This window comes from Anguilla rostrata, chromosome 8 (assembly GCF_018555375.3).
Source record: "Anguilla rostrata isolate EN2019 chromosome 8, ASM1855537v3, whole genome shotgun sequence".
NCBI lineage: Eukaryota > Metazoa > Chordata > Actinopteri > Anguilliformes > Anguillidae > Anguilla > Anguilla rostrata.
In genome coordinates, this window is record NC_057940.1 from 8,739,572 (window position 1) to 8,756,124 (window position 16,553).

At 47.4% G+C, this 16,553-nt stretch overlaps 1 protein-coding gene across 1 annotated transcript; it reads left to right on the plus strand.

Moving 5' to 3' along the window:
• Positions 1 to 528: 528 nt before the first annotated feature.
• Positions 529 to 16,306, plus strand: chpf2 (chondroitin polymerizing factor 2). Its single transcript, XM_064346225.1, has 4 exons — positions 529 to 2,361; positions 7,498 to 8,062; positions 11,340 to 11,522; positions 14,645 to 16,306. Exons 1-4 carry the CDS (start codon positions 2,084 to 2,086, stop codon positions 15,935 to 15,937), a joined length of 2,319 nt encoding a protein of 772 aa, XP_064202295.1. The 5' UTR covers positions 529 to 2,083; the 3' UTR covers positions 15,938 to 16,306.
• Positions 16,307 to 16,553: the final 247 nt, after the last annotated feature.

The following is a 16,553-nucleotide window of genomic DNA, read 5'->3' on the forward strand; positions in this document are numbered from 1 at the left end:
AGTTTTAATTCTGGGAAGGCAAGTTTCTAGGTTTAGAAGTTGCAAGAAGTAATCATTAAATTTATCAAATGATTGTTTGTGGAAGTAATTATAAAGCTGATTTACTATGATCCTTTACAGTATTTTGGATAGAAAAGGAAGGTTTGAAATTGGTTTGTAATTATTAAGAACTTCCGGATTCATAAATGTTTAATTGCAGAAGATGGAACTAAACTGATGGAAAGCGACTGGTTGATGATGTTGTGCATTAGGGTAACTAAGATCAGGAATAGCTCTTTAAAGAGTTTAATATAAATAACATAATGCATGCAGGTAGTATATTTAGAGGCAATTACAAAATTTGTGAAGGTCTCAAGGCAGATCGTCTCTACATTTGATAATAATATAGTAGGCCTATACTGTCAGAAACAGCAAGCAGGACCGACAGATTTGTGGAACTTAATATTTGTATACTCTGTTTCCCGTGGGTCCGCCGCAACACATGATTTGTAGTTTATGTCTTTTCTTAAAATCCACGGTGTAGCTAACCGTTAGGCTACTGGGTTCATTTTTTTGGAATGTAAAATTCAGAAAAACACAAAATGAAATAATGGCGATACATTGTGTGAGAATATCCAATAAATGTAAAACGCTGAAAACCAAACAGTTTTCGGCGACTGAGACCACACTACTAGGCTATATCTGTGACTGAGACGCAGAAAATCCAATACAGCCAATGAAAACTGGATACCTCGAGTTCTCTCGGTTTGGAAGACGACAACGCGTTGTCACTAGCATTGTCTCAAAACATTGCGCAACGCGTAGCCTAGTAGAAAGCGTACAGATAGTTAGCAGTCTGTATTTTTGTGACATCGCTAGTCTTCATGCACGTTTCCTGTTTCCTGGAATGGAGCGAACCTGACTTACAATAAAGATGTTCCGTGTCGTTTCTGAAACGTAACCGTCGATGTTTTTGTTGGATTTTTAGCTGTTTAGCTAGCTAGCTTGGTGTTCAGCTTATATGCAGCTGTTTTTCGATTTTCACAGCCATCGATTCAAGAGACAAAATAACGAAAGGAAGATATGGTCAAGGTTGTGCTTTCATTGGATCCATACGGATTTTTGGATTTTTACGAGGAGGAATATAAAAAATTAGCACAAATGCAAACAATTATGACAAATTGTGAATTGCATAGGCTATGTGTTTAAGAAAGGTTTGCTGTATATCAAAACAGAGTTAATCTAACTCTGTTTAGCTAAGAAAACGGTTTCTGTGTGACCAAATGGCTTGCGGTGATGGAAGAAAAGCTTGCTAAATTAAAGGGATGGAAATGCCTGTTTTACTGATATTGACCGTGGGTTCAGTGTGCGTAGTGTGCTGATAACGGTCGAATGGACTTTTAACTATGCATTTAATTTTTAGTTAAATGTATATACCGTTCATCAAAGAATGTCTATTTGCGATTGCCAGTATTGAACGTAGTAGTGTTAATGTTACACGTCAAATGTTGAACAGAAACTGCTTGTTGTGAATGTCATCAAAACCTTGTTTAAACGTTCGTGAAACTGCACGTAGAGCATTAGATTAAGGATTGAAGTTACATGCGACATGGCATCAAAACAATAGGGCTACAGTAATCTGTTTTAATGTTATTTTAACCAGATTAAGTTATTTTGGTCATTAACTTGTTTAGACACAAGTGAAAATTCTCTTAGGCTAGTCTCACCTCGTGTTCAAATGCGGAACAACCAAGAGCGTAGAAGAACGGCTTGATTTTTATTTTTAGAAAATATAATATTATGTATTTTTTGACTTGGTCAGACATCACACCATTTAGTCTTTTGTCCATCTGACGGGACGTGCAAGGATATATAAATGATAGCACGTCAAAAAAGAAGACCTGCTGATTTCACTACCGTACTGTCGACCCAATTGAAACTTGACATTGGAATGTAGCATAGCTGCCCATTTGCACTGCCTTATCAGTGGAGCATCGTTTCTGACACGGTTGCCAGCTGCTCAGATTTTTTTTGGACGGTCTCGGATCTCGGAAGGAACCGCAGTTTGTTTCTACTTCGTGGTGAGCCTGAACTGCGGGGAATCATGCGCCTGTCCTCGTTTCTGGCGCTGTTCCGGCCTGCGCTACCTCTCATCCTGGGGCTGTCGCTGGGCTGCAGCCTGAGTCTGCTCATGGTGTCCTGGACGCAGGGAGACACGGAGGAGTCCTGTGGAGACGAATTTGTAAATGGGGGACTGTTCCCGGGCAGTCTCGGGGGGGACCGCCAAGGAGGTCACGGAGCCGATCCCGGGAACGAGGATTTTCAGCCTCGCGTAGTGCCCTACCACAAGGACCCCAATAAGCCGCACAAGAAAGTTCTCAGGTAAATTCGTGGGATCGTTGCAACATTGATCTGTCTGTGATTTTTATGTACTGATTGTAGTGATTGCATGTACTTCTCAGCAAACGGTCAATTCATACTTTGTCCAAGATGTGTCTTATCATACTGTTTAATTTAGCTTTAGATTATGGCTAGTCCTGCTCTTCGGAAAACCCCTTTCATTGGCTTGAAAGGGATTTCACATTGTTCTGGTCATTACAAATGACCTAGATCAGTGTTGAACTAAAGTAAGGGACTGGACTTATAACTACTGTATGCTTCCCTGGGTTACACTGTGGATTGATCGTGCCTGATGTTCACCTTCAGTTCTGTCTTTAATTTGTGTTGTATGGCTTATATGCTCTTTGGTGGTAATTTCTAAATTCTGCTCCAATCTGAAAATGTTCGCTTGCACTTAAAAATGTTTTTTTTTTTAACATCTGAAGTCATAGCATGAATTGTGCACTGAAAACATTTTGACCTTTCGTTTGTCTGTGAAAACCTGTTTGTGCTGAAAGGTGTAGCTTTAATGAACCGACCAGATATTTGCATCATACCTTCTGCTTGTGCCACATTCGATCCACCTTGCTAAAACCCAACCAGATATCAATTTGTGTTATTTCCATAGCCAATACAAATGGTCAAAGTAAAACTGGGTTGTCACATACAGTACCATGACAAAAAAAAAAACCCATGGTAATCTTAACAGTTACCCTAATAGTGATGAAGATGGGCAGTGGCCATTTTGTGGCCCGGGGAAGTTTGTACTGTAAGTTATTGTTAACCTGCGTTTTTTGCGTTGACCCTTTTGGAATTCTTCTGAATGATGGATGTAGGAGCTGGAGGAAGCTTGTGTGCATCTGCTTAGGTCATTTTCGTCTTCGGGGGCATGTGAAGAGCTACCTAGACGGGACAGAGACTTCCTGTGTGCTCGTGCTAGAAGGGGTGTGTGTGTGTGTGTGTGTGTGTGTGTGTGTGTGTGCACTAAGCCACAGCCTTCGCTCAGCCAGGGAGGCAAGTGTTGTTTTTGTGAGACTTCTCTGAAATCCTCCATGCCAAGCGAAATTCTGCACAGATTTGTAACGCTGGGAGCCTCCTTGCATTCGGGGGGGGGGGGGGGGGGGGGCTGCTGGGATTTCGGGACCCTTTGCACTTCACTTTGAGAAAGGACTTTTCATAAAAGCGACATTTAGCATGTCATGGCAATAAGGAGGATTGTATGACTTCAACCCACGTGTGCCTTCATTTAATGTGCTGCCATTTCCAGTGGGTGTTCGTCTTGGGTGACTGACCTCGCTGTGATTATTTACTGTCGTCGGTGTGCTTGTGATGTCACTAAAATGTGCCCTGATTCAAGCTGTGGAACCTTGCGGTCTGATGACTTATCCAAGTTAATTTTGTCACAATAATTGCGATTGTTGAGTAGGTTGAGCAAAAACACATTTAAGATTCTAAATTTGGTGTAGTTTTTTTTTTTTTTCCCAATGATGTGGACTGTATTCAGGGTAATAGGCGATGCTTGCCGCCTGCCCCTCCCGTAATTAGACACACAGGCTGTAAAATGAGAGACTGTATATCCAGCGTGCGCTGGTGAGCTCTCGATATCAATGTACCGCTTTGTGTGGGGAAGCAGTCTTGAGACTCAGCGGCCTGTAGGCGGGAAGAGGATGTTCCATTCACGCCTTGGGCTGTGACATGTTTTCCTATAGCAGCGCAACTTCAGTGCAGTCAACTCAGAACCAGAAATGCTCAAGCAAATGCTGAGTGCAGTTGCAGTGCAGTTCTGGGCTGCCCATCCAGTTGAGGTGCTTTTTAAAGACCCTTTGCACAGTAAAATGCATACAAGGAGTTCCCCAAACCCTGACTGTCAGCAAAATGGCTGACTATGTCTACAAACAGACTGTCTGGCCGGCTGCTTTTGGACATATATTTAAGGTTTGCTCATTCATTTAGTAAAAATGTTGTCACCAGAAAAATTTTGTCTCCCTGCTGCAGACACCCCTGGTTGGCTACTCCAAAGGCCTCCTGTGTGCGGTGTAGTGAGGTGTCCTACGGTTTGGGTCTAGTGTGAGTGCTGACTGTAAGAGTGCTGACTGTAGCCAGGCGTCCATGGCGATGCGACGTTAGCGCTGTCGTCACCCGGATACGGCTGGCAAGCGGTGTCAGTTACACAGCGCCCTGTTGCAGTTCCTGCGCAGTGTAGCTAGCAGGTTGTGCGTTGAATAAAAATTCAAATTTTCTGGAGGACTCATGTAATATGTATGCCCTCCTAAATGTGTGGAAAATATTGTAGCAATGGAACGAATACACATGGATTCAACTCAGATCATTCCAAAACGGGGAGAACAATGGGGTATTAAAATGTTTTTGGAATAACGCAGCCGCTCTGAACCTTCTTTTATGGTATTGCAAACATCTGTTGTTAGTTATATGGGGTTTCCCAAAGGAATGCATGTGTGCATGCCAAAAATAAAAAAGGGGAATATAGAATAGTTATTAAAGATATCATTTCCATGTGGTGAGTTGCACCATCGGTATGTGTGTCAGATGGCTTTTATTTTAAAGAACGTTTTTATAAATCATTTTCTGTTCCTATGTCAGGGTTTTGCCTGACTCAAAATAAGGCATAGATGGTACCTTAATCATGATCATGTGATCAGACTTACCACATCTTGTTGGTAATGTGAATTATACTTTTTAATAGCCAGTAATGATCAGATTAGCTAGGCTATGTCTTTTACCTGCTCCTCCTCACTTTCTAAAAAAGAACCCATTCTACATGCCATATCTGCAAAGTTGAAAACATTAAACTGATAGGATGTAAATTTTTTGGAAATACTGGGTGTGCTTGGGTGCAAAAGAAAACGGATTTGCCTGTCTGAACGCCAGAGCGACGTCTGATCGTGCCCTCTGTGCAAACAGTTGCTGAAGCTTTGCATTATTCGGTAGCGCCTTTCCTGTTGCTTTGTGCTGGTGACGATACAGCTCCACATCGGAGTAATGGTACTGTGGCAGTTAGCTACAAATTATAGAAATCCCCTGAGAGTATTGCTTGTATTTCTGATGTTTTGTTTTGTTGTGCTGACGCCATTTATAATTATGTGGAGGCTGCAAAAAATTTGATCATGGCGGCCTCCTCTGAATTCTCTATGTCGGAGAAACCCTGTATATTCTGAGGTTTTCTAGTGTTGTTAGTGTTTTAATTGACTTGGCTCTCAGTCTACATATCTTGTTACGGTCTGCAACTACAGTCCCATTAGTCTGCTTGCACTTGACTTCAGTGAAAGTAAAAGGGAATCTTCACTCCCTGTGTTTGCTAATCCCACCAGTTCAATATACCCACCTCATAACAAAGACTGGTAACGCTTCTCAAGGACTTCTGTGTTCTTGCAGTCTAAATTTGGCGTCGGTCCTTTAAGCTGATTACTTGCTCAGATGATCAAAATGAACCATTTTACAGGCCTGTGCTGTTTTAATGCACTTAGAACATCTTCAAAGGTCTGCCAACCAAGTCGGTTTTATTGATGCGTATGCAGTTGGCGGCAAAGCCGCATCCAGAAAGTGAGTTGTGATTCTGATCTTGTCTGAGAGTCTGTACATGTGAGCCCAGCCATCTGCACTTGGTGGAAATTTTGTGATTAGTGTGGGATGGATGAGGGCTTTAATGTAATCTCTTCTTCCCCGCCCTGTGGTTCTGTCTGTTGGAGAGTGATGAGAATGGTAATGAATGAATATCTCTTGGAGAGAGGGGTTAGTCCCACACCCTTGCATGAGGAAAAATCATCAGAAAATTTTGATAAGAACAGTAATTTTGCACGTTCACATGAGTCGCCATGTACAAGGTCTGTCCCAGAACTGAGCGAGCCTAGTTTCAGCGAGGGGTAGTGGCTGTTCAGCCCTCCACCCCTCCCTTACAGTAATGACAAAATTAAAGTGCTGGCTTAAAAATTAGTGCTGCCTCAGCATGCATTGCGTTGCTTAATTCCGTTGTCAGAGTCGGTAATGCATGGCAGAGCTAACCACATTTAAATGCAGTTTTGAGTGCTGTGTCACGCCTTTTCAAGCCCGTTGTCATAGTCATTGTAGTAAATTACGGTAATCGTTATTTGTAATGCAAATGTGGCGGTTCACAGTAGCTCGCTGTGCTGAACCGTTAAGTGATATTTATTTAAGTGGTGACTATTAATTATAAAATAAACGCAAAAGTGCGTCCCACACCTGCTGCTTGTTATGCTCCCAGTCACCTCGATGCCTGCGCTTGCTTGTGAGTGGCCCTTACATTACATTACATTATAGGTTCTTAGCAGACGCTCTTATCCAGAGCGACTTACAACAAGTGCATTACAAAACTCAGAGACAAGCGCTTTACAACATTCCTGCAAGAGAGCTACAATAGGTATAACTTTGCAAAAAAGTGTGAATTGTACCCCTTTTTTTTTTTTTTTTTTTTTTTTTTTTTTTTTAATATATATAAATTCCCACCCCCCACCCACCTAGTTGTAGATGAACCTAGTTACATGAAAATAACATGACGCGTGGTTACTCAGTTGAGGTTTAATGGATGTTAGAGGGTAGTGGGGGGTGATGAGGTGAGATGTAGCTTGAAGAGGTGAGTCTTCAGTCTACGTTTGAAGACGGTCAGGGTCTCTGCTGTTCTGACTTGCACAGGAAGGTCATTCCACCACCGTGGGGCTAGAACAGACAGGAGGCGTGACCGGGTGCTGGTGCGAGCCGGGGCAGGGACCAGGCGACATGTGGCAGCAGAACGGAGAGGTCTAGCTGGGGTGTAGGGTCTGATGAGTTGACGTAGATAGGGAGGGGCTGACCCCCTGGCTGCTTTGAAGGCAAGCACTAATGTTTTAAATTTGATGCGAGCCATCACGGGGAGCCAGTGGAGGGTGGTGAGCAGGGGGGTAACGTGGGAATGTCTGGGGAGGTTGAAGACCAGACGCGCTGCTGCGTTCTGGATGAGTGACTCTTACAAATAAGCCTAACGTGAAACAGAGGGGGAGTGATTAGGAGGTGAATTGGGACCAGGGGGGTATATGTCACGTATGTTGCTCCCTTGTCGCTAACCGTTGTTGTGTTTTTTGCGTATGAGAAGTAACCCTGAAATGTGACGCCCGTCGCCCCTTGCAGGACGCGCTACATCCACACGGAGCTGGGCATACGGGAGCGCCTCCTGGTGGGCGTGCTGACCTCGCGCGCCACCCTGGGCACGCTGGGCGTGGCGGTCAACCGCACGGTGGCGCACCACTTCCACCGCACCTTCTTCTTCACGGGCCTGCGCAGCCCCAAGGTGCCGCACGGCATGGCGGTGGTGGCGCACGGCGACGACCGCGCCGTCTGGCTGATGTACGAGACGGTGCGCCACCTGCACGCGCACTTCGGCTCGGACTACGACTGGTTCTACCTGGCGCAGGACGACACGTACACGCAGGCGGAGCGGCTGTCCGAGCTGGTGGCGCACCTGAGCGCCGGGCAGGACCTGTACATGGGCCGCGCCGAGGAGTTCATCGGGGGCGAGGAGCGCGCCCGCTACTGCCACGGCGGCTACGGCTACCTGCTCTCGCGCAGCCTGCTGGCGCGCCTGCAGCCGCACCTGGACGCCTGCCGCAACGACATCCTGAGCGTCAGGCCCGACGAGTGGCTCGGCCGCTGCATCATCGACTACCTCGGTCTGAGCTGCGTGGAGATGCACCAAGTAAGCCTTCCACCCAAGCCGCATATTCATACCGTGGGAGCTCAGGCTGTACACGTACAGTCTTAACACAATGGTGCGCCACAAACCCAAAACCTGCGCTGCTTTCAACCAATCACTTACAGTTTCACACACACCAACAGCACTCAAATGTGTAAGCCTTTTTTTTTTTTTTTTTTTCAAAGTATATTTTCTTCACCCTTTCCTACTTTTTTCCGTTTTTGTTTGATGTGTGATTCCCATTCTCGAGGGTGCAGAAGCCAGCCGTTTAGCTGAAAACACCACCTGAAATCCCCCGGGTAACTGTTTGTAACTTTCCCAGTAACTCATCTACGGGCTACTTCCATAAACAAACTCAAACAGACTCACTGTTGACCTTTTGCGCACAAGGTGGAACAAGACCCTCTTAAAAAAAGGCCCCAGATGTATTCGTTAGGTCAGACATGATCTAATTTCCCCCCGTGAAGCAGTACATACTGCAGGCTTGTCTGAAACTTGCCGTCATGGTAACATGACCAGTTGTGGTAGTGCGTATTGGTTTGAGCCATCAGCTATGCAATCGTGTTTGTGTTCACACATGCGATGCAGAACTGCTCCAAGTAGTATAATTAGCCTGCTTAATAAACAGTATTTATTGTTTGAAATTTTGGTTGTTTCTTTCTGAAACGAACTATACTACTATGGTTGCAATTATCACAACAAATTTATGAACTAATTTGGTCGAACATTAAAACGAGCCAAATGTTGGCGGCCATGTTGGTAGCTGAGCCTCGTCACTTCCGATCTCTGAGCTTGGCTACGTGTAGCTCGCTTAGCTTCGCAAGCCGAACAGGAAGCCTGTGCGGCGAGCATAATTCCAGCAAAGCATTCAGATGACGATGCGGTCAGTTGATTTGATGAAGACTTGTGTGAAACTTCGCAGGAAGTCGACCCCCCGCTGTGCCGTTGCCGTGCCGATGCCGCGCCCTCTCTCGCCGCAGCTGCGCGAGTGCTTCCCCTCGCGGTTACGCAAGCAAACCGCGGAGCCGACCTGCAGCGCAGACGGGCGTCTCAGCCTCACACACGCCTCACTGTCGATGTGAAGCGACCTTTTTCTGAGGCCTGCGGCCTGTCTGCGGAGGGCTTGGGAGAGAACATTCTGTACGTTTTAGAGAAAATAAAAGTTTTGTTCATATTAGGAACGCTGTTACGAGGCATTCGGGGGGGGGGGGGTATAAGGCCCTGAACATGACACAACACGCCACGTTTTGCCGTCTTGAAAATGACTAATGTAAAGAGACACAAACCAGTGGTAATGGCATAGTGCCTAATGCGCTCAGATAGGCTTGAGATGTATAGGGAGAATTCCTTGGTGTAAAATGCTCTAACAGCATTTTTTTGTTACCAGGCATCTGGCAACGATTAAGCAGCTGACTAATGCACAGCTTTTGTTTTGAAAGAAAAGTTGTGGATTGGAAAGCGGTTTACAGTTGAGTTTGGATTCATGGCGTACATGGAAGAGTGCGAGTTTCTCTGTCGGTTCCTGTTCTGTACAGTCGGTGTTGACAAGGATCAAGGTTTTCTGTATCAGAAGTGTTGAATGACAGAAAGGGTTGGCTTACAGTCACACACAGCATTCTGTTCTGGTGCATCACACCACACACACCTGGAAATGGCAGTCATTCCGTTTGACGTTATCTGATCATTTCGGTGCCAAGGGAAGAGTGTGAAATTAGTTTCATTTTATACTGCTTCAGTTATTTCTGTTTCCTGTCCAAGATGTATGTAATGCGCTGTGCATATTAAACCACAGTAAATATGTGTCAGTATTGCACTCCAGGCAATTTGAAAACATGGCACTGAAGAATCACATAATTCCAGGAGAAAGCATAGCCTAGAGGTGCATACAGATAACTCTGGTCCTACAGGGTTACTTTGCGTGCTGCTTTTTGTTCCAACCAATTACCTTAGTTTTTAGTTTTCTGACAGCTCTATAAAAGCTGGTTCACTCCTGTACTTGAACACAGTAAGATCTTTAGGATACACTTGCCGTATGCAGCTGTAGCTGGTGCTTATATACAGATGTCAGATCAAATTAAGATTGAGCTCATTAATTAAGAGCAGGAGTCGGCACAGAGTCCTGAAACAAGTCAGCCCTTGTTGTGCACCCCTGATTTCGCCCTACGTGTTCTTAGCAGTCCCCCTAAGGAAAAGAACTTCGTTTTTTAAATAGATGTTTTAGAGAATTTCTAATGTTTCACGTGCTCTGAGCAGCGTGGACAGCTGTACCAGCTTACTACTGGGTAGCCTGCCCAGAATGCAGCTGCTTTGGAATTTGTTTACCCATAATCCTCTTGGAGAGAGGGCCGGGATTTTGGATTTCTCCGGTTTCACGTTGGGCCCGGTAGGCACCGTCCCGGTGCAAACAGAGTCACGTTTGAGTCCCGTCGGTGTGTGTGAAACTGTAAGTGATTGGTTGAAAGCAGTGCAGGTTTTGGGTTTGTGGCACGCCATTGTGTTAATACTGTACGTACAGCCTGAACTCCCACTGTATAAATATGCGGCTTGGGTGTCTTACCAGAAGTAGGGAGTGGGAAGTCCAAAGGCAGCTACTAGGGAACCTTTCTGAGTATAAGGTTTTTATTTTTTCAGCTGATTTCATAAGCAGCCTGCAAATGCCGATATCACCATTGGCCCACACACATGAGAAAATGTAAAAAAGGGTGGGTGTGTGAAAAACCTTTAATTCCTCAGTTTCCCACTTTGTAAGACTGAGTCACAGACGTGGGTCTGTCACTTTGGTCGTCAGCTTTAGCGTGATTAGGGGTTGTTCGCTGCATGGAGAACCTGTCCCTGTGGCTACGCGCTCCAGGGTCCTGTCTGAGAGTAGATATTTTTTTTTGCAATCAGAATTATGCATAGGGAAAATTAGGAGTGATTCATATTTGTCAGCAATATTTTGTCAAAAATGTCAGTTGACTTTATTCATTCATGGTTCAAGGTTTACTTGGACTTTGTTTTGCTTTGTGGGAGTTCTTAATTTTGTGTGTCTGTGTGTGTGTGTGACTGTATGTGTCTGTGTCTGTATGTGTGTGCGTCTGTGTGTGTGTGTGTGTGTGTGTGTGTGTGTATCTGTGTGTGTGTGTGTGTGTGTCTGTGTATCTGTGTATCTGTGTGTGTGTGTGTGTCTGTGTGTGTCTGTGTGTGTGTGTATCTGTGTGTATCTGTGTGTGTCTGTGTGTGTGTGTGTGTGTGTGTGTGTGCGTCTGCGTCTGTGTGCGTGCGTGCGCTCGCCTTTCAGGAGATGATCTACCGCTACTTCGAGCTGGGGAAGAACGCGGACCCCGAGCGGGAGGACAGCCCGCAGTTTAAGAACGCCTTCACCGTGCACCCCGTCTCCGAGCCCGACCTCATGTACCGCCTGCACAAGCGCTTCAGCCAGATCGAGCTGGACCGCACCTACCAGCAGATCCAGCAGCTGCAGGTGGGTGCTCTCCCAAAGTGCTGCCGCTCCCTTTTCGGTAAGGCCGCGGCTAGCCGTGTTCCTTTTACCCGTGCGCTAGCATGTTCGTCGCTAACGAAGACACTACGGACGCTTAGATCTGTAGTCATTGGCGTTGAGTGAAGCTCACGTGACGCCTGTGGGTTTGGTGCCTCTTGCTGAGGTGACGCTGTGCCGTCGTTACCACAGGTAACGTGCTAGCACAGGTAACGTGGTAAGTGGTAAATGGACTGCATTTATATAGGACTTTTATCCAAAGCGCTTTAGAATCGATGCCTCTCATTCACCCATTCACACACCAACGGTAAAAGGCTGCCATGCAAGGTACCAGTCCGCTCATTGGGAGCAATTAGGGTTTAGGTGTCTTGCTCAGGGACACTTCGACACGCCCCAGGGCGGGGGATTCAAACCGGCAACCCTCCGACTGCCAGACAACTGCTCTTACCTCCTGAGCTATGTCGCCACCCGAAACATGTTTTTTTTTTTTACCGCAGCCTGTGCTTCTGTAATGACAAACGCAGTCCAATGCTCAAACCATTGGTCGCCATGCTGCAACTGCAGCCGCAGGTGCAGTGGGTTTAAATGCATGATCCAGGTGCTAAAAGCTCTTTTGTCAGCGCTGGGGATTTTTGGAGGCCTGGATGGCCTCGTTTTTCTCATGACTCTGAAGGAATTATAATGCATACCAGAGCCTTGCTACTGCCCGTGGCAGATCCCTTTCCCTGACACGTGTTTCGGCTTATGGACGATGAGCCGAGTTCAAAGGTACACGGTCCCCAGGAATCTCCCCCCCGTGCGGTTCTGAGCGTTTTTTTCGGCAAATGAAAATGACAAACTTGATGCGCCCGCGAGCAGCAGAACGCATCTGCTCCTCAAACCCATCGCCGACTCAAGTTTTCTCAGCTGTCTGAAAGTAGGCAGTGGCATCTGTCCTTAAGATCGCCAGCTGGGCTTCGCTGGGACAAGAGGAACGGCCTCCTCTCTGCCCTCTCGCGGTCCCGGAAGGCAGTTTCGATCGGCCACCGCAAGAAAAGCGGAGACAAAGCCGTAGTCACCGCGGCTAGGGACCTGCTGTGAATTTAATCAGGAAGCCTCTTAGAGGAGAGGTCGGACACGTTTCCATGTTACGATGGCTGGTCAATCGGACCATCTCCACTTTCTCACGAGAATACCCTCACTAATCATCGATTTCGTCGACACTCGTAGTCCTCTCGGTGTTTTTGTAATGCTGGATCAGTTCTCTTCCTGAATTAAAGTGTCACGATTTAAAAACGGTTCCTGGAGTCATATCCAGCTCAGCAGAAATGTCTCTGCTAAAAAAAAAAAAAAAAAAAAAACTGTCCCCAGCTAGGTCATTTGAGTAATGTATTGTGCCAGAATAAGATATCCTGTCTGTGTTGTGTCTGTGCCCCGTCCTTGGCAGAAGCCAGCTCTTCTCTCTTCACTTGTTCATTCCAACAAATTTATGGCTGAGAGATCGCTAGGTATGCAGATTTGTATGTGTGTGTGTGTGTGTGTATGTGTTGTGTAGATTCAAAATGAAATGGTAGGTTACGGTAACCTGTTTTACTAGGCGGACACATGATCTGATGAGATTAAGGGCTCTGCTATCCGGAATCAGTCAGTGGCACAGCGCCTGGTGCAGTGGGCGTGGCTTGTGACTGTTGCTATTTTCGTGAACCAGAAGCGAGCAGCGTACAGCGTAAAGTGTGTGACGCGCCTGACAACAGGGCGGGGTCACACTGAATATCCTGTCAGTGGGTGTGGTGCTGCTGAAATTCGTTAATAGCCAATCAGATTAACTCTTTTCGTTCCCTTTAAGAGCCGTTCGCGTTGCGCAGGGCGTGCCGCCAATTTCCGTAGTCTACCGCTGCAATAGAAGAGGCGGATAACGATGGACCAATCGGATGATTCTCACAAAATGTTCCTTGTATATAATGGAAAGTGGTACATAAAGTTGAGAAACTTTACCCTAAAACATACCAGATGTTTTGCCGGAGTCACGGTATGGCAGTGCGGGTCATTCTAAATCCGTGTTTAATATTTATAAACACGTGTTCAGAAATACTTAGAGATTCGTTCCAGCACACATTAAGAATGTTTACGTGCCTGATTCAACAATTGTGTGTATGACTCAGACGTGCAATATTTTAATGTTTGCTTAGAAAGAAACAAATGGGTGCACATGAAGATTTAGCAGGAAACTATGCTCCTCACAAGCCACATTTACTATAAACAGAGGCCAGTCTCTTAATGTTTTGAAGTATGTATCAGAGAGAGAGGAAAACACTTTGTCTGAGATGGAAATACAGATAATTGCATTTGAGGAGTGAAAAAACAAATCTTTTTTTTCCAACTTTGAGGTATTGTGTTTAATTCCTGGAAGACTGGGCTGGCTTGAGCAGTGCTGAAATTCTGTGGAAGGATGATTCACAGCGAAATTCTCATCTTTATGAACAATAAGTCATGCATGACCAAGCCATTGCTTTACATGACCACAATTATTTGAAAGGAGGAGTAGTCTGTTATTTATTATGGGATTTAGAAAAATTGTAATTATATATTATATATACTGTATTGGGTTTCAGGTTTGGATAGCATTCCTTCAGGATCGTGCTTGGAACTTTAGTTTCCTCGAAAAAATTAAGTTGGTGAAGAATGCATGATTTTAAAGGCAATAATTCTTCCATCACACTTGGGTAGGGACTAGGGACAATTACTCCACTGTGTGTATGCATTTGTGCATGTGTGCGTGCGTGCGTGCGTGTGTGTGTGTGTGTGGGGGGGGGTTCCATTACACTAACTGAAAATAATGACGGTCTAGAGATCAGACTGCTCCAGTTTTTGAAACTTGCGTAGAGAGTTGATTTTAGTCTTTGTATTACCATCATTTGGTCGCAAGGAAATGTGTGAAGATGCGAACATTCACACAAAACGATTTTTTTCCCTTTTATTAAAAATGAAGGGCCCTTGAATATAAATTGCATCCCGTGTGTAAGTGTGATCCCGTGCATAGTTTGGATGCAATTTGTGCGTACACGTCGAGGTCCTGAGTCTGTGTCCTGGCGCTGACTGTGTGAACGTGTCGTTGTGTGCGCGCGCAGGTGCAGATCAGCAACCTGAGCGAGCTGACCCCCGAGGGCAAGGAGGGCGCCACCTGGCCCGTGGGCATCAACCCGCCCTTCCGGCCCAAGACGCGCTTCGAGGTGATCAACTGGGACTACTTCACGGAGGAGCACATGTACTCGTGCGCCGACGGCGCGCCCAAGTGCGAGCTGCGCGGGGCGGACCGCGCGGACGTGGCCGCCGTGCTGGAGACGGCGGTGGAGCGGCTGAACGAGCGCTACCAGCCGCAGCTCCGCTTCCGCAAGCGCCGCCTGCTCAACGGCTACCGCCGCTTCGACCCCACGCGCGGCATGGAGTACACCCTGGACCTGGCGCTGGAGGTGCTCACGCAGAAGGGCCACAGCCAGGTCGTGGCCAAGCGGGTGGGGCTGCTGCGCCCGCTCAGCTCCATCGAGATCATCCCCATGCCCTACGTGACGGAGGCCACCCGCGTGCAGGTCATCCTGCCCGTCACCGCCCGCGAGCTGGACTACGTGGGCAGCTTCCTGGACGCCTACGCCATGAACGCGCTGGACGCCCGCGACAACGCGCTGCTCACCTTCCTCTTCGTCTACGACCCCTTCGACGCGCAGCGGGTCAGCGAGGCGGACGTCTTCGCCGGCGTCAAGGCCATGATCGGCGAGGTGGAGAAGCGCTACGGCGGCGCCAAGATCCCCTGGATCAGCGTGAAGACGGAGGTGCCCTCGCAGGTCAAGCTCATGGACATCATCTCCAAGAAGCACCCGGTGGACACGCTCTTCTTCCTGGCCAGCGTGTGGACGGAGGTCAACGGCGACTTCCTGAACCGCTGCCGCATGAACGCCATCAGCAACTGGCAGGTCTTCTTCCCCATCCACTTCCAGGAGTACAGCCCCGCCATCGTGTACCGCGACCAGCAGCCCTCGGCGGCGGCCGGGGCGGGGGGCGCGGCCTCCTCCTTCTCCTCGGAGGGCCTGCGCGACGGCCGCTTCGACCGGCACGTCTTCGACGAGGCCTGCTTCTACAACGCCGACTACATGGGCGCCCGCACCAAGATGGCCGCCGACATCCTGGACAACGACGAGCCGCTGGAGAGCATGGACGTCTACGAGGTCTTCGTGCGCTACTCCGGGCTGCACGTCTTCCGCGCCGTGGAGCCGGCGCTGGTCCAGAAGTACGTGCAGCGGGCGTGCAACCCGCGCTTCAGCGAGGACATCTACCACCGCTGCGTCCTCAGCAACCTGGAGGGGCTGGCCTCCCGCTCCCACCTGGCCATGGCCCTGTTTGAGCAGGAGCAGGCCAACAGCACCTAGGGAGCGCCGCTGTGGTTCCCCGTGGCGGGTGCTGCGTTGACAGAGGGACGTGTGGACTCTGTGCAACCTCACCTCATTGGACGAGACTCGGAGAGACCGTGGGGGGGGGAGAGACTGGATTGGATGCACCGAGGACTCCGACGTCTGTTTGACTCAGGCAGGCACACTTGGCGGATAAACAGCTGAACTCTGAACTCCTCTGGCTTCTTGTTGTCCCTTTTTTGTTATTTTGTCAATCGTGGAAACTTTGTCGTGTGAAAGGGTGTAAATGCAAGCTGTGTTTTTTTTTTTTTTTTCTTCCCGCACCGAAGTTGTTTTCGGTTTGTTCCTGGACTCCTGAATGGGATTTTTTTATACGCGGAAGTCAAAGTGGAAGGTGGTAACCTTTCCGTTTACTGTAGCTTTCCTCTCTGAAAGAGAGTGTTCGGATCGCCCTGACCCCTTCTCTGAGCCACTGACCTCAGGCTGATTGTATCTTTACATTAAAAAAAACCTTCCTGTTTTCATTTGGGTCTATGACAGCACGTTTCTTCTGGTACATTCCCATTAGGTCTGGAGGATACAGACTGAGTCAACAGTACTTTAAGCGTCCCTGCCTCCAAAATGAATATCAGTT